This window comes from Colletotrichum karsti (genome assembly GCF_011947395.1).
Source record: "Colletotrichum karsti strain CkLH20 chromosome Unknown Scaffold30, whole genome shotgun sequence".
NCBI classification, from domain to species: domain Eukaryota; kingdom Fungi; phylum Ascomycota; class Sordariomycetes; order Glomerellales; family Glomerellaceae; genus Colletotrichum; species Colletotrichum karsti.
In genome coordinates this window covers 103666-129836 of record NW_024065930.1, presented here as the reverse complement: position 1 = coordinate 129836, position 26171 = coordinate 103666, and the positions used below count along the sequence as shown (strand labels likewise).

General features: G+C 55.0%; 8 protein-coding genes across 8 annotated transcripts; 3 read left to right on the top strand and 5 right to left on the bottom strand.

Moving 5' to 3' along the window:
- Window positions 1-904: 904 nt before the first annotated feature.
- On the bottom strand, window positions 905-2685 carry CkaCkLH20_08761 (allantoate permease; the record flags this gene model as incomplete). Its single annotated transcript, XM_038891476.1, has 4 exons — window positions 905-1340; window positions 1390-1747; window positions 1807-2266; window positions 2326-2685. 4 exons carry the CDS (start codon window positions 2683-2685, stop codon window positions 905-907), a joined length of 1614 nt encoding a protein of 537 aa, XP_038743112.1.
- Window positions 2686-2810: 125 nt separating this feature from the next.
- CkaCkLH20_08760 (uncharacterized protein) lies at window positions 2811-11833 on the top strand (the record flags this gene model as incomplete). The annotated part of the gene is made up of 4 exons (XM_038891475.1): window positions 2811-3011; window positions 5843-5917; window positions 5969-9972; window positions 10021-11833. 4 exons carry the CDS (start codon window positions 2811-2813, stop codon window positions 11831-11833), a joined length of 6093 nt encoding a protein of 2030 aa, XP_038743111.1.
- A 1489-nt stretch (window positions 11834-13322) lies between these two features.
- On the top strand, window positions 13323-13873 carry CkaCkLH20_08759 (uncharacterized protein; the record flags this gene model as incomplete). Its single annotated transcript, XM_038891474.1, has 4 exons — window positions 13323-13464; window positions 13520-13612; window positions 13660-13780; window positions 13834-13873. 4 exons carry the CDS (start codon window positions 13323-13325, stop codon window positions 13871-13873), a joined length of 396 nt encoding a protein of 131 aa, XP_038743110.1.
- Window positions 13874-14299: 426 nt separating this feature from the next.
- Window positions 14300-15870, bottom strand: CkaCkLH20_08758 (phosphoglycerate kinase; the record flags this gene model as incomplete). Its single annotated transcript, XM_038891473.1, has 3 exons — window positions 14300-15066; window positions 15126-15546; window positions 15805-15870. 3 exons carry the CDS (start codon window positions 15868-15870, stop codon window positions 14300-14302), a joined length of 1254 nt encoding a protein of 417 aa, XP_038743109.1.
- A 1147-nt stretch (window positions 15871-17017) lies between these two features.
- Window positions 17018-18182, bottom strand: CkaCkLH20_08757 (integral membrane mpv17 pmp22; the record flags this gene model as incomplete). Its single annotated transcript, XM_038891472.1, has 4 exons — window positions 17018-17134; window positions 17188-17732; window positions 17798-17888; window positions 18114-18182. 4 exons carry the CDS (start codon window positions 18180-18182, stop codon window positions 17018-17020), a joined length of 822 nt encoding a protein of 273 aa, XP_038743108.1.
- A 2023-nt stretch (window positions 18183-20205) lies between these two features.
- CkaCkLH20_08756 (glycosyl hydrolase family 53) lies at window positions 20206-21466 on the bottom strand (the record flags this gene model as incomplete). Its single annotated transcript, XM_038891471.1, has 3 exons — window positions 20206-20328; window positions 20379-21339; window positions 21390-21466. The coding sequence occupies 3 exons, from the start codon at window positions 21464-21466 to the stop codon at window positions 20206-20208; spliced, it is 1161 nt and encodes a 386-aa protein (XP_038743107.1).
- Window positions 21467-22168: 702 nt separating this feature from the next.
- Window positions 22169-24304, bottom strand: CkaCkLH20_08755 (uncharacterized protein; the record flags this gene model as incomplete). Its single annotated transcript, XM_038891470.1, has 1 exon — window positions 22169-24304. The coding sequence occupies one exon, from the start codon at window positions 24302-24304 to the stop codon at window positions 22169-22171; it is 2136 nt and encodes a 711-aa protein (XP_038743106.1).
- Window positions 24305-24614: 310 nt separating this feature from the next.
- On the top strand, window positions 24615-25930 carry CkaCkLH20_08754 (uncharacterized protein; the record flags this gene model as incomplete). Its single annotated transcript, XM_038891469.1, has 3 exons — window positions 24615-24714; window positions 24770-25081; window positions 25134-25930. 3 exons carry the CDS (start codon window positions 24615-24617, stop codon window positions 25928-25930), a joined length of 1209 nt encoding a protein of 402 aa, XP_038743105.1.
- Window positions 25931-26171: the final 241 nt, after the last annotated feature.

Below are 26171 nucleotides of genomic sequence, written 5' to 3'. Positions count from 1 at the left end.
TCTGCTGCTGCTGCTGCTGTGCCGTGCTTGATGGGCTGGGCTGGAACAATGTTACTGGATTCGCAGTGGATGACAGGGAACAATAATGAGAAGGGGCGGCGCCATTGGCAAGCAGGAAACGCTGGTGAGGACAGGAGGAGCTGCCTCAGCTTGGCCGATCATCCAGTTCCACGTCCAATTGTCTGTCAATGTGGACCTCGAGAAGCAGAAACCTGGTTTGCCATGTTCCTGAATCCCGAGGTGCCAGCTGCCAGCATTCCAGTTCCTTTATTATGTAAGCATCTCGCCTAAGGCACAGACCACGCGTCAGGTACTGGAGCTTGGACCACATGTCACTCGTGGTTAGTGGACACATCACCCCCTGAGCGGGCCCCGAGCTCTGTCACTGCGGGTGGCTGGTGAGGAGTTGTGGCGCAACTGAGTAATGGAAGCTTCCACGTGACCATCCCGCCGCGGTTGCTCGCCTTCCATTATGCAACACCATTCTTCAATCTCACGATAGGTACCTAGCGAGAACAGTAAGGAAATTTGTCACATCACAAAAAGACACATTCATCGCTGTTTCAAGTTCTTGGTCACGTCAATTGCTTCTTCTAGCATCACCGAAGGACTCTGCTGTTGTTGTCCTCCTTGCCGTCTGCGTCCTCGTCGTTGTCGCCGCCGTCCGTCCCGTCTGGCTGAGTATTACGACCTGCTTATTACCTGGGCTTGACAAGTCTAGTTTTCGCACGGCTCATCCAATCGATATTACATCAGAATACCAGGAGACTTCAAGGCAAACATCCTTAATCATTATTCGGGGTATAATTACGCCTACGCGAGCGTCTTGCTTGCCTTGCAGCTATATCAGACTCTCCCTGAGGGGCGTTTAAGCATTACAATACATTCGTCTTCCTTCGCCATCTTAGTAGACGTAGCGGAAGTTCGGGTTCTCCTTGTCCGTCAAGTCATCAAATCCGTGAGTCGTGTCAATCTCGGCTCCGTGCTGCCTGTCCTTTCTCTTGTTGCGCCACGTCAAGTTCCAGCGGAGGAAAACAATGACACCAACGAGAACAGAGTAGCAGACAAGGTGGATGGTGAAGGCCTTGAGGTAACGAGGCCCGTCCCAGCTGAAGAACACTTGAGGGCCCGCAGCGTTACCGCCACACCACGCCAAGAAGTTCATGGTGATGCAGACCGCCTTCTTGGTCTGGCCACCGACGTTTCGCGTCAGCATGGACATACCGAGACCCTGAGCAGCCCAGAAGGTGAAGACAATCCAGTAGCTGATCAGGAGACCGGCCTTGGTCGCGTTGTTCGTGTTGGGAACGGTCATGATGACGATCGTGCCGATGAAAGATCTATGCTACGTTAGTGGCGACCACCAATACTTTGCATTTCAGAACTTACGGGATCAGGAAGATCGCCATGGTGATCAAGTTTTGGTTCCACTTCTTGGTCATCCACGCCGAGGTCATCAGTGTAAAGATGATGACGGCACCGAGAACCATGGCCAGAAGCTGAGTCTCAAGGAGGGAGAACTTCAAGTCCTTAATGATAATGTTGTAAAAGGCACCGAGACCCGAGGTGGGAAGAGTCGTGCAGATCTGGATGAGCATGTAGCAGTAGGTCTGGGGGTCCAGCAGGGCCTCCTTGACCTGGTAGGCACGGAACTTCTTGTTCTGAAGACCGGTCTGGTTGGAGCGGACACGCTCGACCATGAGCTTCTTGTCCGTCTCGGAGAAGCACTTGGCACGCATGGGGCTGTCTGGAAGAGAGTTAGCCACGATCGATCCCTTCCGGTCTGTTCTAGGTGATGGTGCTTACCAGGCAATCTCCAAAGGACGTACAGTCCCCATATGAACGAGGCACTGCCGTAGGTGATGAAAATGGCCTGCCACGAACGGATCGCAGCGGTACCGCCGGGCTTGAAGCTGGGGTGCTCAATGTGGGAAAAGGCGTAGGCCAAAAGACCACCGCAGATCTGCTGCATGCCGTTCATCATGTACCAGTAGGTGACAACCTGGGCCTGTTCCTCACGCTTGTACCAAATCGAACTCATGACCAAGAAGGCGGGTTGGCAGACCGCCTCGAAGATACCAAGCAGGGTTCGGCAAGCGATAAGGGCAGGGAAGGTGAAGCAGGCAGCGTGGCAGCAGAGGATGACACTCCAGGCCAAGATATTCAAGCTGAGGAACTTGGCGACGGGAACGCGCTGGATGAGCCAGTTGATGGGGAATTCGACGAAGAGGATGGCGATGTAGATACAGGTGGTGAGCCAACCCCACTGCGCAACACTGTCAGTAACGTAGGCTAACATATACAGTCGTGGGTCGTGTAGCTCACGTAGTAGTTGTTTTGCAGGATCGGGATATCATTGCGGATTCCCATGATGGAACTGAAGGACATGGTACCCTTATCCAGTGCCTGGAGGAAGTAGGTGACGATCATGATGGGAAGCACGCGTCTGTCGATGAGCTTCTTCAAACGCTTGTTCTCTTCCTCGGTGATGACGATCGCACCAGTAGCATTGGCGTACTTTGCAATTTCGTCGTCAACACGGTCGTAGTTGATGTGGTCGACCTTGGCGTCGGCGCCGGACAGCGTGCGCTCGATCTGGGTGGCATCTTGACCGGTGTGCTTTTCGTCCGAGGTGCGGATGATCTCAGGAGAAGCCTGAACGGCCTCCTGGCTGGCTCTGGCCATCTTTGCGGGCTTCCGAGGGGCTGAAGTGCAAAGAAGATGACTTCGTCGATGGGAGGGACGCGAGGTGTCAAGAGGGAGTCAGACTCAGGTTCAGACGGGAGAGGAGCATCCGCAGCCTTTAAACGATGGTCTTTCTCCCGCTCCTCGCGTGGACCTGCGGCCTTCTCCAGACTCCAGATTACCTACCCCGTGTGGCCCCAGAGTTTTCTCACCCCGCGGTCATGGTTGAATGCAACGTTAGCGGTGTGGAGTTGTCCATGGTCCAACTCCGTTCGTTATCGGCGCAAATGAGCCCGAAGCAGACTCGTGATGGGCTGAGGGTTGTCGTTACGAGCAGCAGGCCTGAGGCAAAGACTTCAGACGGTTGCCGTGTCTTCCACTCTTTCTCGCCGTGGATTCGGCCGGAAGTCAAGACCTACGCGTGTGGCGCCCAACAAGCATCGGCACAATGCGATGCGACGCCGGTCGTGCCGCTGGTTTTGGTATCAAGCTTTCATCCTTTCCGGGCGACGAGATAACACCAAGAAAAGCCCAGCATCTTGGCGCACGACTTGTCTGCCGCTCTTCGGGGAAGTGGTGTGCCGACGACGAGGGATTATTCCGGGAAGCATTCTTGGCGCAATTAGTCGACCGGGCGTATTTCCTGATGGAACGTTGGGGGCAAAGAAAACAGCAAATGTGATGAATGCCCCCCGGTAACAATTCCCACATCCCAACCCCAGAACTGCGAAGGGGTCATCACACCCTTATGCGGGGAACAGCCAATAAGAAGCAAATTGTATCCAATTTTACCCCAATCAGAGTTGAGAAGCTAACGGAATGCAGTTCGTGTCATGTTTCTACCCCACAACACCCAAATCCTTCGGATGGCTCCAGACCAAGGCCTTGAATCTTGTCAGAACTTCTGGCCATGCAGCATACCTAGAGCAGGACGAAGTTCTCGGTTGAGCGGATGAACGGCCTGTCGAAGCGATCCGGCTTGTTGGTCTTGTGATTTGTAAAGCAAATTGCCCTTGGAAAAGTCATCTTCAACCAAGTGTTCCGGAGTCTGGATAAGGTGTGTTCGGTTCCACTCCCCCACGACGAGTTTTGCGGGGAGACCCTCCTCCACACGTCCGTCCCATCCTTATTCCGTGGAGAAGAAACCACAGCTTTGGAACATGCTACCTTGCGTTGTCATCTGTGCATGAACTACTGAGATCTGCGACTCTGTTCATGGGTTACGGTTGCTGAGGGGGTTGTTCCAACTCCATATTACTTGTCGTGATATTGGGGAAGCGCGGGGTACGCGTTGGAGAAGGCAGATCTGGACAAGACTTGGCTCGATCACTTGGCTCGATCGTCAAGCAACGCCTCTTCTGTATTGGGAAGAAGTTGCATCCTTGAGGAAACCAAGTAAAGTCTAAGCCTTATTTGAGGTTGTATCGTCGGCTTGCCGTCTTGGCGCCTTGTTTATCCTTCGCAACGTTGGCGAACCAGTTGCCAAGTCAATGTGACGATTGGCGACGCGAAGTTGAAGGTCAGTAATGGCACGTATGTTCTGAATTCTATCAACACTTAATGACATTCAAAAGCCAGTGTGGTTGTCTGTAACCTGAGTGGGTACAAAGCTAATTCTGTTATACCCATCGTCCCCTTTGCTTGTTCGCCCTCGCCACCTCTGTCCTCGGAATCATTGAGTGCTATTCCTCTGATTTTCGTAGCCGCTTGGTGACTTCAGAGGTACCTTTGGTGATCTTGTGAATCGTGTATGGATATGGCCGACATGATGCGAGGTATTGTTATCATCAGCCTACAAAGCCATGCGATGAAGCTGTTTGTGGACCAGGAAGTTTATGTATTTTGAGGCAAAAGATCGCACAAGGTAGCGTCTCAGTCTGAGATGACAAACGTGAGATGGTTCATGCGCAATCACCTTTGCCATTATCCAGTAGCTTATCAGCTGCCAAGTTACCTTACCTTATACTGAAATAGACCATGACCATGTCTTGGGAGGTTGTCTGCTGGAACCAAAGTTCGTCTGTTCCGTCGAAGCAACTGAGTCTTTTACATGTGCTTGGCCGAGGTATGCGCACATTTCGAATCATTTTTACTTTAGACGGGTGAAAGCGGGTTTTCATCAAGGGAGGCTTCCAAAGGAATCAGTGATTTTTCTGGTCACTTACATACCTCATGTCAAGGTCATTGGCCGCGTCGTATGTGTTGCCATGCACCAAGACGCCTAACTCGGAAGTTATTAATGGACGGTTGAAGATGCAGTAATTTCGCTGGTGAAAACTCTTTAACCAGGATACTCGAGTCTCGCAATGATTACTGTTTCCTGATCGCACACTTCCGACCTCGTTGAAGCCTAGTTAAACCCCTTCACACTTCGATTCCGCGGTTCGCGGTTCATCCGCAATACTCGTTTTGCGTTGCCCATTTGCAATCACCTTTCCAGCAGCGCGGGAGGTTCGTCTCCAGAGCTCTAGAATAAGCAGATGCTGCCTGGAAGCCGGCGTCGAGCTCGGCATCGGAGTAATCGCGGTAAAGGGCGGCGTTGAACCTGAGTCGATCAGGCGTGGCGCATGTCCTCGAGGGTTTGAAATGTAGAAAATCCAGGTCGCTTGGATTTCCTGACTGCGTTATTTGAGGTTTTCACAAGGAGATACTGGACCCATCTTACGCTCGGATGTGCAGTTAGCCGGTCCGGCATTCAAAAACTGGATCTTGACCGGGAATAGCGGGGCCGGGTCGGAGTCGGAGCCGGGGAAGGATGGAGCGAATATAGCACGTGATGCTGCGCCACACTCACCACCTTCAAGGTGCCTAGTAGCTTAGGTAACAGCCCGTGTGGTTACGTAGCGTGAATACGTACCCGAAGCAACCAATTTAGGTAGGCACTGTAACTGAGAGGAAGTTCGGTCGCGTCGAGCACCGATTTCTTACGCGCCTGTGCCTCCAGGGCTACTTTACATCCATCTCGACACCGTTGTTGTCGCTCGTCGCATTGTCGCTCGTCATCGCCCTAGGCAACATCGCCTCTGTCCTTTGATTATTCCCATCTCGTCTTATTCTCATCTCGTCAACATCAGTCTCTGGGGCTGCAACGCTCAGCCATGGTTCGTTCCATCCCAATGCGACCAGTCAGACAGAGCTACAGCTAACCAGACTGCAGCCAGCCTTCCAGGCGATCAACGTTGAACCGGAGGAGAATGTGGACGATGAGATCGATACTACCCGCGAGCTTCACGTGCGTGCGCCCACTCCTCCAATTGCCCTTTTTGTACTAACATGATTGTAGGTCGATGAAGCTCTGAAACGATTCCAGACAGCTCTGAAGCTCCATGCCCAAGGCCCACGATTTTTCGACGAAGCCGCCGATGCCTACGACGACCTATTCAAGTCCGAAATCTTCAAATACCCAGAGGCTGCCACCGAGTACGACCGAGCCGAGGAACATCCCGACCAGCTCATCACCGATGCCGCTCTCGCTGGCAACTTGGACCTCCAAGTCGCTGAAGTGGACACAACTACCAGCAGTTTGCCCCAGGCTTTCTTCTTAGCACACAAGAACCGAGGCCAGTTTCTGCTCGACAAAACCCGCCATGCCGCACGGGCAGTTGGCGACTCTTTCTTCGAGAAAGATGAGGCTATCGAGAACATGCGACATGCCTTGACCGACTTCAACGCCGCCCTCGACCGCGATCCCTCCGATGCCGAACTCTGGAGACGCACAGCGCGCGTTGCTGCCTCGCTCAAAAGCTCCAGGATAAGCAGATACTGCCTAGAGGCCGCCATCGAGCTCGACGATGACCCTGCTGTCCTAGAGGTCGAGCCTCCGTCGCTCGTGGAAGGATTCGCCGGTCAGCAATTGAAAGAGCAGCTAAAGGTCTTGGCCGACGACATGGCCTTGTCCCATCCCATCATGGGCCCATGGGTGAAACGCGAGATGCCCGACTTTATCAAGCGCCACCTCGATCCAATCCCATATCTCCCGAACCCGATCAAAGACCTTGAGTCTGCACGCACCACAATCGAAGAAGTCGGTACAACCCGCCTAACAATTACGCTGCCGAACGCATCGTGGGTAGATCTCGGCATGGCGCTGATCCAATTTGTTCTCGAGAAGGGACAAACAAGCCGAGCGGTGGTAATCGAGCTCCCCGAAATGGAAGACGATGAGGATGTCGTCATGGAGAGCCAGCCAGAACAGGACAGCCAAGTCAATGGTTCAGAGGCCAAAGAGGGGTCTGCCGATCATGAGACAAAGCCCGAAGATACCAATGGGGAGAAGAAGTCCGCAGAGTTGGATAAGACTGCAGACGACAAGGAGGCTGCCCCTGAAGAGCCTCCAAAGGAAGAGCCTCCAAAGGTTCCCGAAACCACCCGCGAAACTCGTAAGGGACGAAGCGCTTCTCAACCGACTAGAAAACGGTCACAGTCAGCCGCTGGTATTCCCGAGAACCAAGATGATGAAAGTCTTGTCGAGAAGAGGAGCAAGCGCATTCGACGCAGAGAAACGGCAGCCGCAGAGGAAGTCATTGATACCAGCGCTGTTCAAGCGTCTCAACTAGCTCCGTACCAAGCGGCGGACCACAACCTATTTCAAGCCACCAAGAACATGTTAGAAAATATCGGTGTAACAAATCAGGATACTCTGGACCGGATCAGCGAGGTGCTGGACTCCTTGGTATCGGATGAGCGGGCAGCAGCCATCAAGAACAGCGCCACAACAGACCTGCGGAATGCCATCAACTCCTTCAGCGAAGAAAACGCGAAAATTCTACTCAACAAGCAGGCTCAGGCGTCATTGAGCTTGTCATCGTTCCTTGAGCACGCCAAGGGTGGCTCACAAAAAATGTCTGTCATACCACCATTCAAGGATACACCGGGAATCACAGCTTTTGCAAAGCGCGTCAACGCTTCGTGGATGACTGCTCAAGAAGTCGCGTATGAGTGGATCAAGACGATCTGCCCTAGCTATCTCGAGACCAAATGGTCGGATGCTATGAAGACAGCAGTCGTTCAGGTTATCAGTCGGTTCGACCAGGACATCCTCCAAGCTATCAATTACGACATGGAGTGTGCGCGCAAGTCAGACGGGCAGGACAACGCCTTCGCCTTCATCAAAGATATCGTTGAGATGTTGTTCGAGATCCATCTCGACGTGTATGAAAGAATAACGAACCCCAACAGTGTTGTCGACTACAGTATTCGTGTCGAGGCCAAAGGTCGCTTGGGTCGTTGGCTGGACATTGCATCGGCTCTGCTCCGTGGAAGCCCACAGGAGGGAAACGAAAAGCTGACTGCGCGGTTTCTCTGGGCCGCCATCTTTTCTACAACCTTGACCGAGAACGCCTCCAGGGAGTACATCCTCCAGTGCTGGACAAGTTTGCGGGATTTCCTTGCAGAAGGACATGTCGATCAGCTGTTGCTGCCCAACAATCCTGTGATACCAGAAATCTCCGAAGCTGCGGCCGACAGGGAAATTTCCAAACTGACTACCATGGACTTCTTTCTCGGCCTTTTCCAGGACAACGTCAGCGATCCTATTGCTGTCATCGACAGTCTGGAGCCCGTTCTCAATCCTGGATCAGTCTACGTGTCAGTGCCGCAGGAAGATGCTTCAAAACACAGCGAAGGCACCAGCTCCGGACGGCCCAAGCCTAAGAAAGTTCCTATCAAAGACTTCGCTTCGCAGGGCCTGCAAGACCTCTGGAGGTTTCTGCTAGGTACCAGTACTGAGCTGCGACTTTTCTTGTGGTCACGTCTCAGCGATGCTTACGGTACAATTAAGTATTCTACCAAGCAGTTTTCATGCCAGCTCAGAGCCATTGAGATGTTGACTGCCGACCTGGGAAGCGACAGCTATCTGAAAAACGCGCCGGAAACTAGGCCATCGCTGCTACTCAAGATGCTGAAATCTCTCGATGATCTGCTCATTACAGCTCTCTCGCTGGCTCTGAACGATAACTCCGCGTACGACATTGTTGACGACGAACACCTGAAGACGACATCTGCGGCTCTCGCCAAGCTTAGTTGCATGCTTCACGCCTCAGCAATGCACGAAGACGAGATTCGCATCGGCATGACGCGGGTGCCACCAAGCAGCCCTTCGTTCCAGGCATTCCTCAACAAGCTGCGGGAGATCCAGGTGCGGGTGTGGTGTCTCCAATACACTGTGGTCAAGGTTGGGGTCAATCAGAACCGAACAATGTTTCCCCAGCCAGAGATGGAACTGGCGGACTATCTGTCGGCTATCCATCAAGTTCTTGGATTGAGGAAATGCTGCAAGGCCTCCAACAAGATCTTCCTCAAGATGATGCGTGTGGAGCTTCTCAAATTCAAGAATATCGAGAATTGGGAAGACTACCTAGGACAGGTCCTCTACGATCTTCACGGCCTGAAGCTTGGCGTTGGCGTTGGGGAGGTCCAGGACCACGGATGCCCGCCTGAGAAACTCGAGAAGCGCAACGCAATGCAGTTGGTTGACAAGATCACGGTATTGGCGAGGAGAATGCCCAGGAAGGATCTTCTCAAGTCGGATCTCAAGACGACCATCGAACACATGCAGGGAGCCATCGGCCAGACCAAGTCGACTCCTCAGATGATCCACAACCTCAGAAACTTCACCGAGTACCTCAAGCGCCCGATTCATCCCTTGCGATTGTACCAAGCTCTCACAAGCAGTGTTCAGCTGGACGTCGTCGCTGTTAACACCCCAGAAAGCGCCCTTGCTCAACACGGCTGGTTCTTTCTTCTGGGGATGATCGCGCTTACGAGGTTTAAACAAGTTGACCTGAGCAAGCGACAAACGCCTGGCGCTACTGATGACTTGCGACTTGCGGCAACTTTTTTGCGACTCCAACTCCAGTTCACCCCGGACAAGTGGGATGCGTGGTTTCGCTTGGCCGAGTGTTTCGACTACGAGCTTGACGAAGCTGTGTTGTGGTCAGCTGACAAGATGAACAAGGAGCGTGGCGAACTGCTCAAATTCCAGCGCAACTCGATTCACTGTTATACTCTTGCTCTTTCCAACTCTTGGGAAGCAGATATTGACGACGAGGACGAGGATCCCTTGTACGAGCTATATCACAACTTTGCGATGCGATTGTATGCCTCGAGTCGCGAGCCACTCGCGATGGAACCATTTCAGCATGCAGACCACGAACGTTTCTTCATCGAAAACATGGGCCATGGCACTTTCCAAAAGGTTCTGCACGATCAGATGCAGGATTACAAGGTTTGGAAGTACGCCGCCGGGCTTTTCAAGCGAGCCATGCGACGCAAGCCACAGGACTGGAGGTAAGTCAACTGCAGATAGATGTATTGAGCTATGCTAACTTGAACAAGGAACTCGTTCATGCTCACGAAGTGTCTCTGGAAGATGTACCAAAAGCCTCTCGATCAACTGACCGACAAAGACCGTCAGACGCGACCATCAGTAGACTACCTGATCTCAGCTCTGGAGTACGCCGTTGAAGTTGTCGCTGCCGTGCCCAAGTCACGACACAGTGACCCCATTCTGGAGCCACACTACAAAATCGTCTCGATCATCCACAAGCTTGTTGTCAGAGGCGACCTCACCTGGCAAGACGGCGCTGACATCCTGTCGAGACAACCATTTGGCATGGAGTTAGGCGACGATATCACTATGGACGATATCGAGGACTGGGAAGAATACGTCATCCGGAATTTGCACCACCTGCGGGACAAGGACAAGTCTAACTGGCAGCATCGCATCATCATGCGTCACGCGCGTTTGCTATTTGACGAAGATGGCGAGTCACCCGAGCTTGTGCAGGCCAAGGCGGCATTCAACGTGCTTCGAGAGTCGATGTTCACGAAGACGATGGTCATGAACGTCTGGAAGTGCGATGCCGAACGCCCTGGACGCCACCACGTGTATACTGCACAATACATACGGTTTATGGTCAAACTCCTGGTGGTTATGAACGACAGGGTCAACCTGGAGATGGTTTTGAGACGTCTTCGGAAGAAAGGGGCCGACTTTTACCACTTCAGCGATTTGTGGCAGTACTGCTGCATGGCCTATCTCAGACTGCTGAGGCAAGGATTCCACATCGCCCCAACATTGGAGGACTCCTTCAAGTCGACCTCCATGGAAGAGCTGGAGATCATGGCCGATCGCATCACCGAATGGGCGGGAGGTCCATCAACGGATATTCCTGCTTTTAACTGCCTCAAGGAGACAATAGAGTTGAAGAAACTGAACGGCGGACTTATGAAGGCTGGAGCCATTGATGACCTCATCAACGACTGCTACGCGCTCATCTATCAAGAGATTGGCCCGACTCTTCCCGGCCCTGAGCCTCACGAAGTTCTCGAGGCACGCGCCAGGGCCCGTGCCAGGGAAGAAGCCGACGGCGGCAACGATTTGAAGCCAATGAGTTCTCTCGGCAACCTGCTGAACCCGTCGGCTGCACACGACTCAGGCACGAATGGAGATACAGGTGATAAGGCGGCAGCCGCGCCTGAGGCTGCTCCCAGGCGTCGACTTGGCGTCCGCAGACCCGACATCATCCGCAAGGCAGAGCAAGCGTTCGCGCGGTTCGGCGAGACGCCCAAGTCAGCTGTGGCGCCGTCCAAATCACGAGTGGGATCGGTCTCGAGCGGCAGGAATGGCGGGCAGACACCACCCGGAGATGTCGATGAGGGCAGCGATGCGGAGGAGCAAGTCGAAGGTGGAGAAGAGCGCGAAGATGGTGAAGACACCGAGATGAAGGACGATACGGCGGTTGAAGCAGATGACGGCGAAGACGAGGAAGAGGGGCCTGGGGGTCAAGTCACAGCAGCATCCAGCCCTCGGGGTAGCATCCACGACTCGGCTGATGACGAAAGTGAGCTTAGTGATATCCCTGACGACTGGGACGAGGAGCCACCCCCGTCGATGCTCTTTCCCAACCTGAGAAGGAGTGTAGACACGGCACGGGGAAATAGCGGCGAGACCACCGACGAAGAGGAAGAGGACGATGAGGAAGGCGTTGAGGACGATGATGAGGAGGGTGTGGAGGAAGGTGACGAGGAAGGCGCTGATGAAGGTGCAGGGGAGGAGGAAGGCGAGGACGAAGGCGAGGGGATGGACGAAGAGGACGTGGAAGACGAAGAGGAAGAGGCCGAAGAGGAGACGTTGGCTGACGAGTAGAGCTCAAAGCTGAGACTGAGACGGCGAGCTACCTAGACGATGCCTTGATTAGTTTGCTTATGCCCAATACCTTGTACTATTGTTTGATGTCATTTCTATTACTTTTGCCCCTCATTGCCGTCCCTCATCGCTGTCCCTCATAGTCATCCCTCACGGTCGTCTCTCATGGTCGTCCATCATGGTGGTCTTATACATCCTACCACATTCCACGCAACACACAAAGTTCAACATCAGAGCGAAACACCTAAGACTAGCCGGGTATTTTTACGGTTTTCACACGATCCACGACATCTGTGGGACGTACCACCCAGCAAACAAACCTTGTTCAAACAGGTTGTAACCACGCCGTGGATGAGTCGTCAAGGCAGCGTCAAAGACAACAATATAAAAAGGCCTTTTCCTCCCTTTGGGAACTTGCCAAAACAATCACCAAGCTGATCACTTAACACTCATCACTCATCACTCATCAAACCCACCTTGTCTCTGCCTCCTCCCTGCCACCTCAAAACAAACAACAAACAAAACTCCATACCACCATACCACCATCCAACCAAACCACCAAACCACTACCAACAGAACCAACGAGCCACCAGCATCACGATGTGCTCGAAGTGGAGAACCAAAAGACAGGACTGCGGCCACACCATTTGCCGCTGGAACGAGAGGTGCGACAAGGCCCGCGAGGAGCGCAAGGACTGCCCTGAGTGGCGGTGGTGGCTTCAGACCGACTGGGAGATGGGTCTATGTGACCAATGTGCGAGGGAGGAGCTTCCTTCCTTCTAAGCAAGCAGAGGGGGGAACGAAACCATGTGGTTCACCTTTGCTTTGGTTTGGGAGATCGATCACCTTTGCTCGATGAGAAGAGAAAACACCCTGAGCTATCGGGAGAAGGGCCGTTGAGGTATGGGACATGATTCGGAAGAAAACGGAACGGATCAACCATCAGACGATACCAGGAGACTCATGGAATTCAAGTAGCCAAATTGAAGGGATCAGTACGTGTGAAGGCGGCATATTATTTGTTCGTGAAAAGGAAAGGAAGATGAAGCTTGAAGCTGGAAGCTGGTGAGGTTCATGTTGGGGATGACTGCTACTGGGGTGAGGCGAGCAAGCTAGAGCCACCCCCCGATTCCAATCTGTCCAGGTCCAGGTTCAGGTCCCAACGCTGCTTGCGCCTTCCAGTGGCCGCCTAGGGACCTGCCGCACCCATCAAGCAGCGCAGCGGCATTTCCCGCCCCTCGACGACCTTCCACCAGCAGCCCGCCTGTTGCTTTCCATCATCACTAAACATCCACACAAACCGCCGCGCCAACGACACACCAACGTCCTCATCCACGAAACGATCCCGCGACCGACGAAGAAGTGATTGCATACACTTCTCTCCCTCCTTCCCCGAAAACAAATCTTTGCTCCCGAAAAAACAGCAAAGCTCGTGACGTGACGCTCCCGTCACAAAACACATCCACACATCCACACATACACATACACAATGGCTTCCTCGGACGCAAAGCCCGCGCAGGACAAGGCCGCGGCCGACGCCAAGGCCGAGGAGACGACGCAGCAGCAGGCGGCGGCGGCCAAGAAGCCCGCGCTGGGCGAGGACGACGAGTTTGAGGACTTCCCCGTCGATGGTAGGTCCTGACTCTTCTCTCTCTCTCCGCCCACCATACATACGCTACGATGCAGTTTCCCATCTGCCTGAGAATTGCGAGGGCAGCGGTGGCGGTGGTTTATACACACATCCAAAAGGGACGGACGGCATCGTGGCGCCCGGAATGAGTGGAATCATTGAGGAAACGAGTTGATGGCTGACGTGCGGATTGCAGACTGGGCCCAGGAGGACACCGAGGCGGCTGCTGGCGGCAGCGGTACCGGCACGACGCAGCACCTTTGGGAGGAGAGCTGGGACGACGATGACACGAGCGATGACTTTTCCGCGCAGTTGAAGTATGGCGTCCATCCACCGCCCCGAGCGTACAACGGAACTGACAATGATCCAGGGAGGAGTTGAAGAAGGTCGACGCCAACAAGAGACGCTGATCCAACAAGAGACGCTGATTTCACGCATCGATGGGAGATTACCAAAGAGAGGAAACGCGGGAGTGACGAACGGGCCGACTGGCTGGGACTACGGGCATAGACTACGTACAAGCTCTAGACGACTGGCGGAGCACCAGTGACGAAATTCAAAACAGGACACAAGGTTTTTATCTCTTCTGGGACGCCATGACTCTCTGTTTTTACGATTTTTATTTCTGTTCGTGAAGGTTTCTAGGACATGATACGGGGCATTACGTTCATCATCACCGCCCGTTTTCTTCTTCCGGGCTTCCGCTACCACTTCATATCCATGCTTTACCGGGCCTACAGACTGGGCTTGCCAGCTCGACCTTTTTTTGCCCCATCCATCAGACCGATCAAGTCGTACAGGGCGGAGCCAACTCTTCTACGCTGGCGAGGAATTGTTTACTTACTCGACAGAGCAACGACACCAGGGAGGGCCTTGCCCTCGAGGAGCTCCAAGCTGGCACCACCGCCGGTGGAGACGTGGCTGAGCTTGTCCTCGACACCGTACTTGGCGGCAACGGTGGCCGTGTCACCACCACCGATGATGACGATCTTGCCGCTCTCGGAAGCAGCGACGGCGGCGTCGAGGGTGGCCTTGGTGCCGTTGGCGAACTTCTCCATCTCGAAGACACCGGGGGGACCGTTCCAGAGGATGGTCTGGGCGTCGTTGATGGCCTTCTTGTACAGCTCAATGGACTTGGGGCCGCAGTCGAGACCCATCCAGCCGTCAGGAATACCAGACTCGTCGGTGGCAGAGTCGGTCTTGGCGTCCTTGTCGAACTTGTCGGCGGTGACGTAGTCGACGGGGAGGACGAGCTCGACGTTGTTGGCCTTGGCCTTCTCGACGAGCTTGCCGACGGTCTTGGCGCCAGACTCGTCGAAGAGGGAGTTGCCAATGTTGACGTTCTCAAGGGTCTTCTTGAAGGTGAAGGCCATGCCACCGCAAACGATGAGGGTGTTGACCTTGTCCAGCAGGTTGTCGATGAGCTGGATCTTGTCCGAGACCTTGGCACCACCGAGGATGGCGAGGAAGGGACGCTTGGGGTTCTCGAGGGCCTTGGCGAAGTACTCGAGCTCCTTCTTCATGAGGAAGCCAGAGGCCTTCTGAGGGAGGTCGACACCGACCATGGAGGAGTGGGCACGGTGAGCAGTGCCGAAAGCGTCGTCTAGGGGTTATTGTTAGCTGCGGTACCAACACGATGGTGGTGGATGAGGTGGGACGTACTGATGAAGACATCACCGAGAGCAGTGAGTCCCTTGCGGAACTCGTCAACCTTGGCCTTGTCAGCCTTGGTCTTGTTGCCGTCCTTGTCCTTGGCGGAACCCTCCTCCTCGATGTGGAAGCGCAGGTTCTCGAGCAGGACAACCTGGCCGTTGTCGGCCTTGTTGACGATAGCCTCGACGTCAGGGCCGACGCAGTTCTTGGCGAACTGGACGGACTTGCCGAGGAGCTTCTCGAGCTCGGGAACAACCGGCTCGAGGCTGTACTTGGGGTTCTCCTGTCCGTTGGGGCGGCCCAGGTGGGACATCAGGACGACGGCCTTGGCGCCATTGTCGATCGCGTACTTGATGGTGGGAACGGCGCCGGCAATGCGCTGGTTGTTGGTGATCTTCTTGTCGGCGTCGAGGGGGACGTTGAAGTCGACCTGTAAGGGCGGTTGTCAGTAATGGTCTCGTAGCTCGAGTCCCGACTACTAAAGTGAACTGCGTGCAAGGCCCGCGGCTAATGACTACCCCGGGTCGAATAACATAACCGCGGGCCGTTCCGTATCGCCAGAATACGGAACGGGGTTTGAAGTCATACCCGGGATCATGCGTAGGGTGTCATGGTGGGGTAGCAGCATGCAGAGCAAACAGCACGGCGCGGGGCACTGAAAGAGTGGCAGAGTAAGGTATCGACTTACGCGGATGAGGACGCGCTTGCCCTTGAGGTCGACGTCGGTGATGGCGAGCTTGTTGGAGAGAGACATGATTGCAATTGTAATGGGGTGATGCAGAAAAGTTGAAGAGGAGAAGAGAAGAAGATGGGAAGACGAAGAAGAAGTAGTCGTGAGGTATATTTAGGAAATGGAACCCAGGGATGGACGGGATGGAGGGACACACTCACACGCTGCACTTCAAGCTAAGGCGGCCAGGGGGAAAGCACGCTGCACCTCAGGTCAATCCAGTCACCTTCAGTGGTTCAACAACGTTGAGAGGTCCTGTCCAAATGGAACGGCACGGCGAAATGGTGGGGTGCTCTGACTGCTCTGTGCTGGCGGGGTGTTTTGCATGACTTTTTTTTTTTCTCGGTCGTCTTTTTGTTGGCGGGGTTGATTTGTCTTAGTGGGGAGCTTCCAGGTTCACCAACACTGAAGCCTGGTCCAGGTGCTGTGGTGCTGGTACAGCAGCTGTTTCCCACTGCAACTCATAGAAGCACAGCTGCCCCGCCTTGGTTTGTGACGTGATGGTTGTCTGATAAGCTGCCTCAGCTCATCCTCACCACCTGCCACCCCGGTCGATTGTCGCCAGTCATCCCTACCGCAAGCACGAACCAGACTCCTTGCCGGACCGAGCAACATCGCCAGACGAGCCTGCAGTGTCTTGGCTGCTCGTTTCCTGTTTCGCTGCTATTATTGGACAATCAGCTTCTTTTAGCTACCTTTCGCACTTAACGCTGTTGTCAGACAGAACTCGCAGAACTGTCTTTGGATGTGGACATCAGGGTCGTCCGGGGCGTTGATCAGACAACTCCAATAAGACCGAGAGATGGACCGCGTCTTTTCTGCATCACCCGCAAGTACCGCACTTCTCAGACCACACTTCGGAACTTCGATCACGATGCAAAATGTCGACTCCGCATCATGTTTCCCGAAAATCAATGCAATTTATTGCTGTTTACGACAAATGGAAAATGACGGGAAAATGACGTCGAAAAGAAGAGAACCGCTGGAGTCGGAACCCCATGCCCATGCCTGAACCCAAACGCCTGCCTCTCGAAGCATCCGGTGCTACTAGTAGCGATCGAGTGAACCTGTATAACGCCCCCCGAAATGCCTGCAGTGTTGTGCGACCTGCGACCTGTCCCAGCCCGTGCCACCAGCAGACCCAAAGCATATAGATGTTGTAAGAGTCCCTCTAGCTAAGACGGATGTGATCGTCCTCATTGGCCGCTGGGCGGTTGTCGACGTCGGAAGCCGAGTTGGAGAGGGAGAGGTAGGCAGTCCACGCGATACCGATGGTGGAGACGAAGGGCTAGCGATGGTCAGTATTCCTGAATCGTGTAGGGCGGCGCGATGAAGACTTACGAGCTGGAACTGGACCGGCATGAGGCGGAAGTTGATGATCTGAACGGCGGGCCACACCAAGAAGTTGGCCTTCAGCGTCGGGACGTACATGTCGCGAAGCTTCTGGTAGACAGCGCGGCGGCCGCCACCCTCGGCGACAGTCATGACGGAGAAGAAACAGACCAGACCGAACGGCGCGAAGATGAGCTGGTCGAAGGCGACTCGCTTCATGGCGGGGACGAAGGCGCTGGTCTTGGTGATGGGGAACGTCGTGGACAGGAACTTGAACCAGCGGAACTGCAGCGGCGCCATGGCGAAACCGTAGGCCATGAAGCGGGTGAGACGCTCAAAGTCGAACGGGGGCGGCAGCAGCGACGAGTTGGGGATCAGGTCCTTGTCCGAGAAGGGGTTCTTTCGGTCGAGCTCGTGGATCTCGATGGCGAACTTGTCGTCCTTGTCCAATCCTCCGGGCTTGCGGATGGCCTTCTGGCGCAGGGCGGTGATCGTCTGGGCGGTCGTGTCGGCGATGCCACCGAGGATGGCGTTGGTCACCATCATGGTGAGTACTGTTGCGGAAGTGTCAGTACGGTCTCGGAGACTTGTGGCAGGATATTGGGTTCGTGCGACATACGTGGACGTTCATCGTAGTATTGATTGAAGCGGGCAACCAGCCTGGCGACAAGCGCCATCTCGATAAGGAAGATGACTGCGTGAAGTAGCGGCTAGATGGCGAGCGATGTGTCAGTCGACGGTCGGCGCAATTATTGACGGCAGCAGGTGAAGCAATTCAAGGTGGGAAGCGGACGCAAGAATGGATGGGCATGGACGGACAAGACAGGCGATTCAGACTCGGGAATGCCAAGTCATGAAGAAGCAGGTGGAACGGGCCGCGAAGTGTAGTAGACAGGTGCTCATGCGAGATACTGAAATGGGAGAGAATGGCATACAAGACGTCCGTAGAGATATTTGCCGTTGACGGCGCGAATAATGCGGCGGCGAGAGAGTTCCCACGACATGGTGAATAAGATTCAGGAGATATGGATCTCTCTTCTTTTCTGGGTGTTTGGTTTTGGGCGGCGGACCGAATCGACAGGGTGGTGCAAGGTGCGCCTGGGCCTGGGGCTGGGCCTATTCCTTATTTCCTCAGAATGAGATAACGAGAGCAAAAAATGATAGACGAGGGTCTGGTCCTCCTGTCCGTCTATCGATATTATCTGCAGCGGCTTTCTTTCTCTTTGGTGGTGCTTCTGCAGGCTTCGAAGGCTGGGTACGATGACGACACAGTAGCCAAAGATTCGCTCGGTGGCGCTGGGATCGCGATGATTGGTCGATGACGACGGGATGAGGAGTCAGGAGACGGAGGGTTTGTTCCACTGGTGGCTTGGGGGGGAGGGACGGGAGGCCCAAAGCAGAACAATTATTACGAACTGGAAGGACGAGGTGACAAAGGGACGCAAAAGTTGAAAACGAAGATGGGAAAAGACGTAGGAGTGATGTGTTTAAAGATGGGGATGCAAGGAGCAAACGGAAAGAACTGGAGAATATGGAATAAGCTGCCTGCTCCTGCCTGTTCAGTGCTTGCTGCTTTGCGTGCTTCAAGCCAGCATTTGGCTCTTTGGGCATTGAATTCGGAGGGAAACACTGGGGCGAAGATGCCTGTCTCTGTGCCGGCTGCCTTTGCTGGTGCTCTTAGGTACATAATTAAACCATGTCCAGCGCCTTTTTTGTCGACTCGGGCGAGGTTTCGACGCTCGCCACGGCATTAGCACTGTGATACTGTGCGTTCGAGAGTGGAGCCCATCTTAGGTAAGGCGCCGACGATGCTATATTTGGCCTGTTGGTTGGCTCTCACCGGCAGCCACAGGCGGACTCCTCCACGGCCCCGACCGTGCCGAAACCGCTCTTCAGTGCACCGCACAGTGCATTCACCGCCCTCCTCCGAGGGGACACTGGACTCTGGACTCTGGAGTCGCCTCCCCTCCATCTCGGCGTCGATCACCAAAGTCCCCTCACCTCTTCCCAACTTCGGCACCAACACTTGGGATGCTTGCCCACCACACTCCAACTGTTCCAGCAAAACCCGTTTGCATTGAACTCCAAACACGACCTTCACTCTCCCGATCAATGCTCCCGTTTCACCCTCACCCAACAGCGTGGGGTAACCTGTCTACTACGTGCTACAGCTGCTGACGTCCTGGGGCCCGCCGTCTTAACTGACTTCTGACAGCCCTCTCGGAGCCTCATCCAGTCTATATGCAACCGAAACTCAGACATGCAAACCCGACTTCTAAATGTATGCGGATATCGTGAGGCTCGAGCTTAAGGGTTCCTACTCGCAGGATCCTCCTTGGTCCGCCTACGTAATCGTCGGATCTTTTGCTGTTTGCTCCCTCACTTTTTGTTTCCTTCCGGACCCCAATGTTCAGATGAATCGACGTCCCAACACCAGATTACAATTATCAATTGTCGATTCAGTTCCCTCGCAACTCTGTCCTTGGAAGTCCAATGATCAGCTCAGAGGGGTTGACAATTTCAGAATTGCTGGAGTTGCTGCCCAATGACTTACTCTTGGGCAAGTAAAACCCATGTATCCTGAGACCCGATGCTCTCATCACCTTCTATTCTGCGTCTCCTCCTGTTATCGTCTAATGTGTGTTTGAATCATTTCTGTTGTTACCTGAATCTACACCAACATTTCTACAAAAACTTGCGGTAGAATGTTTAGTCCAAACAAACTTCTTACATGAATGAAGAGGTCTCCCACGTGGTCTAGTCCCGCAGTACACTGTAAAAGCTTCAAAAGGGCAGGTACGCTGTGGAGGCCCGGTCACTTCGGCGGCGGGGCCGGTAAAAGCGGGTCGCCCCGATGGATTCTCGGCGGATAGAACATGTACATATCGGAACCGTGGCAAACACATCTGACAACTTTATTATGTTGCTTCAAGTTCGTACTAATAAACCTTCGGTCGTTTTCAGTGGCATAGAACTCCAGTTCGGTTCTAACCCCACGGCCAGGCACGCCTTGTACATTTTCATGTATCAGAGATACACGTTGACCGATGCCCTCGAGTATCCATACGTCGTCGGCCACTGGCTATAATCCGGCTCAAACAGGATGGCATCATTGCAATCACTTCCCAAAGATGTGTTGTTGAGCCACGCCTAAGCAATGTCAGTAAATCACCCAATAAGAAGTAGAAAGGCAGACTCACAGGTTCCCAGTACCAAAGACCCTGTCCAAGGCCGTTCGGCACCTCCCGCACGATCTTCAGCACCTCATGCATCCACTCCACCTGCCCCTCGACATTGTAAGGGATACTCGGCTCCGAAGACGGCGGGATCGGGTTCCACGTGCCGTCGCAAATGGCCGGGTAGTCCGTCTCCACAACCTGCATCGGCTTGCCGTACTTCTCGCCCATGACGCGGAGCGTCGTCTCGAGGTTCTCGAACGTGGCCGCGGTGCCGTAGAACGGGTAGAAGCTGAAGCCGAACGAGTCCCACGCCGACAGCGGTACATCGTTCTCCACCAGCGCGCCGTACCACCGCTCCTGCAGCGTCAGGTTCCAGCCGTTGTCGATGTGCAGCATCACCTCCGGCTTGGGGACTCCTGCGCACGTCGCGTCCTTGACGCCGGCCCGCGCCGCCTTGTACAGCGTCGAGAAGTTGGCGAAGCTCTCCACCAGCGCCGGCCACGGCTGCACGTCCACGTCGACGTAGCCCAGGGGCCAGAGGAACCCGTGGCGGAGCTCGTTGCCGAGGGAGACGAGGTCGAGCTTGACACCGGCCTCGTGGAAGGCGACGAGCGTCTCGCGGACGTACTCTCGAAGTTTTCCAGTGAGAGGCTCCAGCTCCGTCGGCCACGCCGCTGGCAAAGGCTGCTTCTGAGGGTCCGCCCACGAGTCCGAGAAGTGGTAGTCGAGGAAGATCCGCTGACCCTTGTCCTGGAAGCGCTTGGCGAGCTCGATGGTGTAGTTCAGGCCGTACGTTCCATCGGGAGGGTCGACCCAGAGGCGCAAGCGCACGCCGTTCATGCCGCCGTCGGCCAGGATGTCGTCGGCTGGGCGCGTCTGGTTTCCTCGTGCCGTGTCGATGAAGATGTTGTTCGACTCCTCCAGCATCTTAAGGGAGCTGAGGTCGTGGCCTTTGTAGAAGAAGGGCTTCTCGGGGCTGACGCTGGCTCTAGTTAGACCACATCAATTCTCGAGTTATGGGAGAATACTTACTTGACGCCCTCCGCGACCGGCGTGGCCGCCGCCAATGCCGTGAGGCCGAGCAGGGAGAAGAGGCGCGGTGCAATCATGATGAACGGACAACGACACGTCTTTCGCGCGCACGTCTCTGCTTCTTCCTTCCGGGGACTGCCATTATATATGGCTCATTCACCGCTTCACATGACGAGCAGGCATCGAGCCACGGTTGAGCTACGCCAAGAGCAGAATAAACGCAACCGAGCTGTCATGGCTCGGCAATCTCTTTGTTTTTTGGACTTTGCCGTGACGACTCGACGGAAGATCTCAAAGGAACACAACAACAGACGGATCGAGTGCGGGGGCCTCATCCATGGATCGCGGGGTTGCCGGGAACCGACCCCATCCCCGGCCGGCTGGCCATTGGTGCGCCTGGATAAGATCCCCTGTCCATCCCGCAATTTCGGGCAATGTGCCTCCAACGAGTTAACAACACCTCGTGGCCCGGCACGCCAAGGTTGAGCCGGCTTGACTGCCACAGGTCACGCGTTGGGGGGTGGAGATGAAGCCCTGAGATAGCGTCGAGGGAGAGTCTAGACCGGTTTATTGTGGTCTGCAGCCGAGGTATTGCATCGACGAACATCAACGTCACTTCTGATGCCATCGCTGAAATCGCCTTTTTCTTTGTTGATGTCTCCCTTATTAGCGAATAATGATCGCAGAGTCTTTGGGTGAGGCCAGCAACCAGTAGAATGAATATAATTAGTAGTTTAATACAAGTGATGATCCGAAGACACATGCCTTGTATCTAAGACCTAGCTATCGCTGAGGACTCGGGTCCAGTCGAACTTCCTCCACTTCTTGTTGAAACTATCGACCCGGCGGTCTCCCTTGTTCCACCTTCCCTGCTTCTTGATCACGTCCGGCGCCACGTCCAGAATGCCTCCGATGATCTCTCTCGCGAACAGGTCACCTCTGGGCCAGCGGTCAGAGTTCTCGACAATATGACCGAGACCCCCGTCCAAAGTGAACCAGGCATGGAAGTAGGGCATCTCTTTGGCGATGCTCCGCCGGAAAGCCATCCGCCCCATTCCATCTCGAGCCTTGGCCCCGGTGTCGATGATCTTCTTGTGCTGCGACCACTCCTCGTCGGCTGTGAGGAATGCCTCCTTGAAGTATGCCGGGGCTGTCGCGCCCTCTTCGTAGGGAATTGGCACAGCCATCATGGCAGCATGTAAGTGTCTTTGAGGAGCAGCGGCGTTCTCGTAGAAGATGACTTCCTGTCCCTTTTCGTGGTACATCCTGGTTAGGGATTTCATGAAGTTGCGGATCTCCTCCCATTCGTCGTCGTCGCATTCCAAAAGGTTCTTGCGATGAGCGATTGGCGTGATCATCGCACCACCCTCGCTGACTTCGGGGTCCGTGGGCAGCGTCAGGAAGACGCGAGTGCCGAGAGAGACAACAGGCGCCAACGGCGGCTGGCCCTTGTCTTCGTGATGACAGAGAGGGCAGTTGTCCAAGATGCGCGTGACTTTCTGATACTCGTTGACGGCCACGTTCTTGAGGTTGATCTCTGACCTGTGGACTCTCTTTGCGAGCTTCTCCGCGTTTTCATCCATGTAGTCCAGATCGTTGTCGAACTTGCCATCCTTTGCAATACGCTCGGCAAGTCGCATACCCTCGCCGCCCGTCTGACCGCGTGTCCTGCGCTCCTCGCGGACCATGTCCTCGATCGACATATCCTCGTTGGCCTCCACATTGCCGCGCTCTCGCCCTCGCTTTGTCTCGATAGCCTTGACCTCGCCCCGTGAGCCAGCAAGCATGCGGTTGTCCATGACGCCGAGTACGACCGACTGAGGACCATTCGTAGCGAAGCTCGCGGCAGCTGCGTTGTACTCGGCTTCCAACTTGGCGGCATCAGGGGCCCGACGAAGCTTCGCCTTCATCATCTGAGCTCGCATCCGGTTCAGAGCTGTCTGGTCGATGGGGGTATGCAGCATGGCGTTGTCTGGGATTACAGTGCCCTGCTCGATGCCTTCCATAGGACTTTCGTCAACGGGCATCGGGTCATGACGGTGCTTTTCCATGCGCTCGCGGTACAGATCGCCAGTCGGCTTCTCCTTGCCCACGTACTCGTCGCCGTACACCTTCCGCCGGTCCATCTCAGTCTTCTCTTCCCTGGCATCGTCAAAGTCCTGCAAATCCCCATATCTCTCCAGGGCGACGTCTTCTACAGACCTGCCTGACTCCTCTGCCATGCTGTAGACGCCCTTGAGCTTTGTCATTCGCCACTGAGAGCCGTTGTCGCCGAATGTGTAGTCGATGGTCCTCTCCTTCGGTGGGAGCTTCTCATCCAAGGCCGTGACGTTGCTGAGATCTCCAAAGTCCTTGTTTATTTCCCTCTCGTGAATGATTCTAGCCGGCTCTTCCTTGGGTGGCGGTGGTTTGGCGTCCTTGTCTTTTCGCTGGACGTAGTCGATGTCGATGGCCGAAGGCGCGGTCATCCAGGAGTCGCGCACCAAGGGAGTGGAGGTCTTGTCTGCTGGGACAGACTCTTCATCGGGAATCGGCAGGTCTTCCTTCGGGTCGGTCGTTTTCTCGTGCTTGTGTTCACGTCCTTCGTCGTCTCTCTCCCGGTGCCTCCTCGATCGTCGTTCCTCGTCGTCTCTGGAATGGCGCGATCGCTTGTGCCTGTGTCCATCTTCATCTTCCTCGTCATGACGTCGTGACCTATGCCGGTGTCGATCATGATCGCGATCACGGTCGCGATCCCTGTCCCTGTCCCTATCGCGTTCGCGGTGTCTGTCGGGGGATCTGTCGCGTTCGCGGTGGTGGTGATGATGGCTGCGCTGCTTCTTGCGTTGCCTGCGCTCTTCTTTTTCGCGTTCAATGCGCTCTCGCTCGCCCTTTTCGGCTGCGAGAGCCTTCTCAAAGTCGTCGAGGCCGTCCATCGGGTTCGATACCGGCTTCAAGCTAGCGTTTTTGGCGAATAAACAGATCTTGGTTCAAATGAAGTGATTGACAGCCAGCTACCTACCTACGAGTCGGCGATGCAGGTTGGACGTCACTCTCAGCACGGACCATCCAAATTTTGGATTGGACTGGGGTCGGCTTAGTACCTTCGTTACAAGGGGTCTCGTCCACTCTGACGCCCCGCGCGGGGCAGTCCAGCTCTTCAACTCTTCCAGAACTTTTTTCTAGCGGCCGAGATCAACCTTGGATCACAACCGTCGAAAGCCGACAACACATTCTGCACCCACGATGGCTTCAACTTCCTCAGCCGCGCCCGAGTCCGCGCCCGCCGCTACGCCCACTCCGGCGGGCGAGTCGCCTGTGTCCATTGTCGTCGTCGGCATGGCTGGTAAGAAACTTGCTTGCGAAAACTCTCGTCTCTCGCTGACCAATACCGCCTCTAGGCTCTGGCAAGACGACCTTCATGCGACGCATCAACTCACACCTTCACGGAAAGAAAGAGCCTCCCTATGTGATCAACTTGGACCCCGCGGTTCTCAACGTCCCCTTCGAGAGCAACATCGACATCCGCGACTCGGTCAACTATGAAGAGGTTATGAAGCAGTACAACCTGGGGCCGAACGGTGGAATCTTGACATCCCTGAACCTATTCGCGACGAAAGTCGACCAGATTGTCAACCTCCTTGACAAGCGCGCGGCGCCCGACCCGGAGAACCCGGATAAGAAGCCCATCAAGAACATTCTCGTGGATACCCGTGAGTCTTAACCGTTCTCGCTTTCCCAGATACTCAGGCTGACGCTACGCAGCCGGCCAGATTGAGGTCTTCGTCTGGTCCGCCAGTGGTACCATTCTCCTCGAGTCCCTCGCTTCCTCCTTCCCGACCGTTATCGCCTACGTTATCGACACACCGAGAACCACCTCCACGAGCACATTCATGAGCAACATGCTGTACGCGTGCAGTATCCTGTACAAGACCAAGCTGCCGATGATCTTGGTGTTCAACAAGACGGATGTGCAGGACGCATCATTTGCCAAGGAGTGGATGACCGACTTCGAGGCGTTCCAGGCGGCGCTCCAGCGGGACGAGATGAGCGACGTGATTGGCGGCTACGAGACGGCAGAGGGCGGCAGCGGCGGCACGGGATACATGGGCAGTCTCCTCAACTCGATGAGTCTGATGTTGGAGGAGTTCTATTCCCACTTGAGCTTCGTGCCTGTCAGCTCCCGTCTGGGGACGGGTATGGACGAGTTCTTCGAGGCCGTGCAGGAAAAGGCAGAAGAGTTCAAGCAGGACTACCTCCCGGAGCTGCAGCGCCGCCGAGCGGAGCGTGAGGAGCAGAAGCGCAAGACGCGCGAGCACGAGTTGGACAAGATGATGAAGGGCATGTCGGTGGATGCCGGCAAGAGGCCGCAGGTCGTCAAGCCCGTCGTCGACGACGACGACGGCATCGAAGTCGCGAGCGACGTGGATGACGATGACATGCCGGACGACGAGGACGACAGGGAAGGGCTGCAGGCTCGTTACGAGGCCGCCATGGAGGCCGAGGGCGACTCGGTCGTGGCCGACGGCAGCTTTGCCAAGTACCTGCACACACGCCAGTAGCGAGTGGGTGGCTGGCTTGGCTGGCTTTGGACACACAAAATACGCACATAGAATGAATCTCGGGCAGGGGACGGCGTTTAAGAAGGTTGCTGCATTATCATGAGATACCTCGAAAAGGAAGAACAGGTGCAGAGTGTGCCTTGCTCTATGAATTGATTTTGACCCCCCAAAGCCCAAACTCCTCGAATCTCTGCGCGTGTGACGCCGCCTTGGTGACTCCTGGTGTCATGACTGAGACCTC